Source organism: Clinocottus analis, unplaced genomic scaffold (genome assembly GCF_023055335.1).
Source record: "Clinocottus analis isolate CAN_PGR_092001 unplaced genomic scaffold, fCliAna1.0.p SCAF_4, whole genome shotgun sequence".
Classification (NCBI taxonomy): Eukaryota; Metazoa; Chordata; class Actinopteri; order Perciformes; family Cottidae; genus Clinocottus; species Clinocottus analis.
In genome coordinates, this window is record NW_027176153.1 from 3,451,040 (window position 1) to 3,455,969 (window position 4,930).

Genomic DNA, 4,930 nt, shown 5'->3' on the forward strand with positions numbered 1-4,930 from the left:
GAGCACGCTCCGGTACTTTCGGTACGTCGTGACGTGGACGCTCGCGGCAACGTGAGTGACGTCAGAGCATTCGCGAGTTCATTAATCAATTAAAACCGTTCATCAGTTAAAACGCAATAAAGACACATTTATACAATAAACTAAACAATCACACTCAGAAATAACTATATATTTATTAAAATCTGTATTTTTTATCTATGATTTAAATATTAATTTAAACTTTTATTCGAATCAATATTAAAAAACCTTTATTTTAACCTATATTTATTTAAACCTATAATTTAGATTTTTAATAAACCCCATGATTTAATTTTTTTTTTAAATCCTTTAATTTAAAACACAATCAAAAGATAATTTAGCAAAAGTTTTGATTTTAATCTTTAAACCTTTATTTAAACCTCTAATTTACATTTTTACAGACAATTTAATTTAAACCTTTTTTTAAATCTTTATTTATTAAAACATGATTTAAAACTTTGAAATAAACCTTAAACTTTTATGTAAAGCTATTATTTAAACCTTTATGTAAAATTTGCATTTACATTAAAACCTTTGATTTAAATCTTTATTCAGACCTCAGGTTTATAAACATCATTTAAACCTATGATTTAAAACATATGATATAAAAACCTTTAATTTAAATCTTTATTTAAAGCTTTGATTTAAAACCTGTTTGTTTACTCTTTACTGACTCATGTTCCTGTGTTTGTTTACTTTATTTACAGTCGCATATATTACAGAACACAGAGTCACTTCTGTTCTCGGCGTGTTCGTCAAATGTAACTTGTGCTTTGGTTTCCGGCCAATCAGTGGCCGGCGTCTCCCCAGCTCGCCGCCGATTGGTCGGCGTGGGTCCGGGGGCGTTTGCTCGGCGGCCGCTCTGATTCGTCGACGTCTCTGAAACCCTCGGAGGTGATCTGGTATTGGACGGTGGACCCCATGTGATCTGGGGATTTAAAGATGGCCGCCAGCCGCCGCGAACCCGCCCAATGGAGGAGGACCCTGATCGTGGGGGCGTGTCCCCAGCTCTCCCCGAGGGCGGGGACCTGCTGCGATTCACCGCCGCGCAGTCGGGTGGTCATCTGGTTGGTCATCAGCACTGCCATGTTGTGACCGGTCGCCATGGCAATGAGCTGCTGGGCGAGGCCGTTGAGGAGGCGTGTCCTCCGAGAGAGGTCGTCAAAGTGCTGCCGGAACGGGAACGCCACGCTGTCAATCACCAGGAGGCGGACCCTCGGGTGGTCGGACAGGAAGGCCGGCAGCAGGTGGAGCTCTGCGAGCAGCTCCACGTAGTCATGGCAACGCACCTGAGAGGGACGAGACAGACGGCCAATCAGAATCATCCCAACCTGCTGACACGTGACGTCGACAATAATGGTACAAATAAAGGTTTATTGAAGATTTTTATCCTTCAAATGTGCAATTCAAATAATGGTGCGTTCAGGCTCCGCTCATTAAACACAAGTTCTGGCTGAAGGTAAAGGATAATGTTCTCATGATGCGTTCAGGTGTAATCTAGTAAAATGTAGCTTTGGTGATGAACTAGAATTAATCCTGATGTTTTCACGTGACTATGAAACAGATATAACAGATGAATTATGTTTATTACACTTCATTGAGACGAAGAATCACGATAAAAAATATTATATTTTTTACCACGACGACATGTCATTATTACCAGGAACATGTTTGCCAGGATGGTTTCCACAGTAAAGGTCGTCATGGCGACTCGTTGCTCGTCGTCCTCGACCTGTAAGGAGCAGTGTTGGACGGCGGCGGCGGCGATATCGACGACTCTCTGCAGCAGGAAGCTGCCCTCTGTATCGATGTAGACCGCCTGACCTCCGATGCCCCCGAAACACAGAGGCACCTGAACGTCCACCGCCAGCTGCATGCTGGGAGGAAGAAGTCATAGAGAAGGTGTCCATCAGTCCGCTGGACCACGTGAAGAGACTAAAGCTGAGTTTGTAGAGCACGGATCATACATGCTATAGTGCGTTACAACATGCTACAGCGTGTTACATGCTATAGAGCGTTACAACATGCTACAGCGTGTTACATGCTATAGAGCGTTACAACATGCTACAGCGTGTTACATGCTATAGAGCGTTACAACATGCTATATTGTGTTACATGCTATAGAGCATTACAACATGCTACAGCGTGTTACATGATACAGCGTGTTACATGCTATACCGCGTCACAACATGCTACAGCGTGTTACATGCTATAGCGCGTTACAACATGCTACAGCGTGTTACATGCTATAGAGCGTTACAGCATGCTACTGTGTGTTACATGCTATAGAGCGTTACAGCATGCTACTGCATGTTACATGCTATAGAGCGTTACAACATGCTACAGCGTGTTACATGCTATAGAGCGTTACAACATGCTACAGCGTGTTACATGCTATAGAGCGTTACAACATGGTATAGCGCATTACAACATGCTACAGCGTGTTACATGCTATGGAGCGTTACAACATGCTACAGCGTGTTACATGCTATAGAGCGTTACAGCATGCTACAGCATGTTACATGCTATGGAGCGTTACAACATGCTACAGTGTGTTACAGCGCGTTACAAACAGTTGCAACAAGGTACAACCTGTTACAGTGTGCAACAGCGTGTTACAACATGCTACAGTGTGTAACATCTACAATGTGTTACAACATGCTACAATGTGTTACAACATGCTACCGCACACTACAATATGCTACAACTTTACAGCGTGTTACAGCGTGTTACAGCGTGTTACAGCGTGCGACAGTGAGTGTGAGCTTCTTCTGACCAAAGTTGTGTTTTCCCAACTCCAGGAGCTCCACAGATTTCAGTTGTTTTCCCGACAGGAAGTCCTCCTCCGAGAGCAGCATCCAGCTGAGAGGAGAACGTCACGATGCTCTTCAACTCTTCCTCCTTCTGCAGGAGCTCCAGAGCTGTCAGAGAGGCTAACCCTCCTCCTCCTCCTCCTCCTCTTCCTCCTCCTCCTCCTCGTCCATCTCCTGCTTCCTCATCTCCTCCTTCCTCTCTCCTCACAGCCTGCAGCACCTCTAGCGCCTCCTGCTGGGATAGACTGGCCTCTGCAACAGAGGTAAAGCATCACATTCATAGTCGACTTATTGACAGAAACAACTGGGTTAGTTAACTTAAGATTTAGGGTTAGCTAACCCTAAATCTCAGGGTTAGTGAACTTAAAGAGTGAAGTGTTAGTTAACTCTAAAGCTCAGGATTAGTTAACTTCAAAGTTCAGGATTAGTTAACTCTAAAGTTCAGGGTTACTCTTAGAGTTTGTTAAACCTGCTTCTGTTTTGAACTGTGACATCGTTGTTATATCTGAGGTCAATTGCCGTTATTTTGGAGATAAATGTATTTTATAGCTAATATATAATATAATATAATCGGTACCTTTGCTGAGCTGCAGCGGTTTCAGTGGCAGCAGGTCGGAGGTGAACTGGAAACCAGCAGCGACCAGTTTGCTCTTCACACTGGGACTGAGAGACAAGCTGGACACCGGCCTCTGCATCCTCCTGCTCACGATAGCCTCCTCTCTTCGAAACAGCCCGCCATGACAGGTATCCCAGCATGCATTATTCTTCTTGAAGTTTATCGGCGATTGGCAACCATACATATGGTGCATTACCGCCACCTTGTGCTCCGGAGTATGAAGAAAAATAAATTAAATTAAATTAAATTAACCCTCATCCTTACATTTCAATGATATCCTAAAAAAAAACTGTTCTCCTGTTGATCACTATTCCTTTGTCTGGTATTACCACCCCAAATCCTGTCACTCTTGTCTCAGGTTTCTTAGCGCCGTCCATATATGTCTTAGTATATTCATTACTCTATATTCAAATGCACGTAACAAATCTCCTATTCCTTTCTTTTTACATCTAACAGATACCAGCCAACCTCAGGCCACACAAATGTCCATGGAGCCATCACCGGGTAAACCACAGAGGGGCTTATACTCAGGCCGAACACATTAAACTCCCTTGCAATGTCATTGTCTACCCGACCAAAGTTGTCTTTCTGGCTCCTCCCATTCTCCCAGACCACCTGCAATACTCCTTTTGCAGGGTAAGAATCATTGTGTCCCTACAAATTAGCCCTGTAGTTTTCCATCAGATGTTTTCTCCTAAGCCCTAGTGGCATTTCTCCCATCTCTACCTGCAGGGCAGGATTGACGAGGTTTTAAAAGCTCGTAATGCCTGCGCCTGAACCACATATAATTTACCCATTAAAGTTTTAGCTGCTGACCCATATGCTATGCACCGCACAAGTATAAAGTGATAATATGGCCCTAAAGCTGAAAATTTACAAAAGCTGAAAATTTGACACTAGATTTTAGAAATTCTTCATATCTCTTGTGAAAACATAACTTTACTCATGTGGACAAACTGTTTTGGTGCTTGAAATTGATCTTCACAAAAGCATATAACTAAAATGGTAGATACATGTAAATAAATGTCTAATACCAAATGTATTGTTTTTTTGAGCAGAAGTGTTGTCTGTCACTACTTTCATCAACATGAGAGAGGGACTGAGGTAAAATGGGACTGAGGAATGACTTCATACTGGAGACCAAGCTTCATGTGGTGTGTGTGCACATGAAAAATGATTTGTTTTCAAACAGAACATGTACTATATAATTGAGTCAAACATATGTACTAAAAAGAAAAACAAACTATTAACTATGTTTACACAATGTGCATGTTTCATTTTTCTGAGCTCGTCAAACTCCACAGGCCGAGATCTCCTGTGAGAGTCACGTAGGAGTTCGCAGAGGAAGGGGGCGGGAACTCCTGACTTTGGTGCATCCAAGTACAGCTGATTCATATTTATGTGCCATTTTTCCCATCCCATAAACATCATATTCTGGGAGGGTTAAAGATCAGAAAGGTGAGACACGAGTCAAAGCCCAGGG

At 42.7% G+C, this 4,930-nt stretch overlaps 1 protein-coding gene and 1 long non-coding RNA gene across 3 annotated transcripts; one reads left to right on the top strand and one right to left on the bottom strand.

The window, feature by feature from the left end:
- Window positions 1-697: 697 nt before the first annotated feature.
- Window positions 698-3,561, bottom strand: rad51c (RAD51 paralog C). Its single transcript, XM_068598632.1, has 4 exons — window positions 3,409-3,561; window positions 2,795-3,083; window positions 1,679-1,895; window positions 698-1,307 (listed from the first exon to the last, which is right to left on the bottom strand). The coding sequence occupies exons 1-4, from the start codon at window positions 3,524-3,526 to the stop codon at window positions 807-809; spliced, it is 1,125 nt and encodes a 374-aa protein (XP_068454733.1). The 5' UTR covers window positions 3,527-3,561; the 3' UTR covers window positions 698-806.
- On the top strand, window positions 885-4,552 carry LOC137801207 (uncharacterized). Of its 2 annotated transcripts, none has more exons than XR_011079695.1 (5): window positions 885-1,377; window positions 1,682-1,958; window positions 2,820-3,094; window positions 3,425-3,575; window positions 3,904-4,552. It is a non-coding gene; the product is annotated as an uncharacterized lncRNA (long non-coding RNA). The 2 variants fall into 2 exon arrangements; XR_011079696.1 differs by having other exon boundaries at window positions 1,682-1,920.
- Window positions 4,553-4,930: the final 378 nt, after the last annotated feature.

Bases quoted from the DNA above. Each gene is read 5' to 3' on its own strand.
- rad51c (XM_068598632.1), bottom strand. From the start codon at position 3,526: ATGCAGAGGCCGGTGTCCAGCTTGTCTCTCAGTCCCAGTGTGAAGAGC. The intron at 1,896-2,794 runs GTCAGAAGAAGC...TCTTCCTCCCAG, and splicing joins GTTGGGAAAACACAACTTTG to CATGCAGCTGGCGGTGGACG. The intron at 1,308-1,678 runs GTAATAATGACA...CGTCCCTCTCAG, and splicing joins TCCTGGCAAACATGTTCCTG to GTGCGTTGCCATGACTACGT.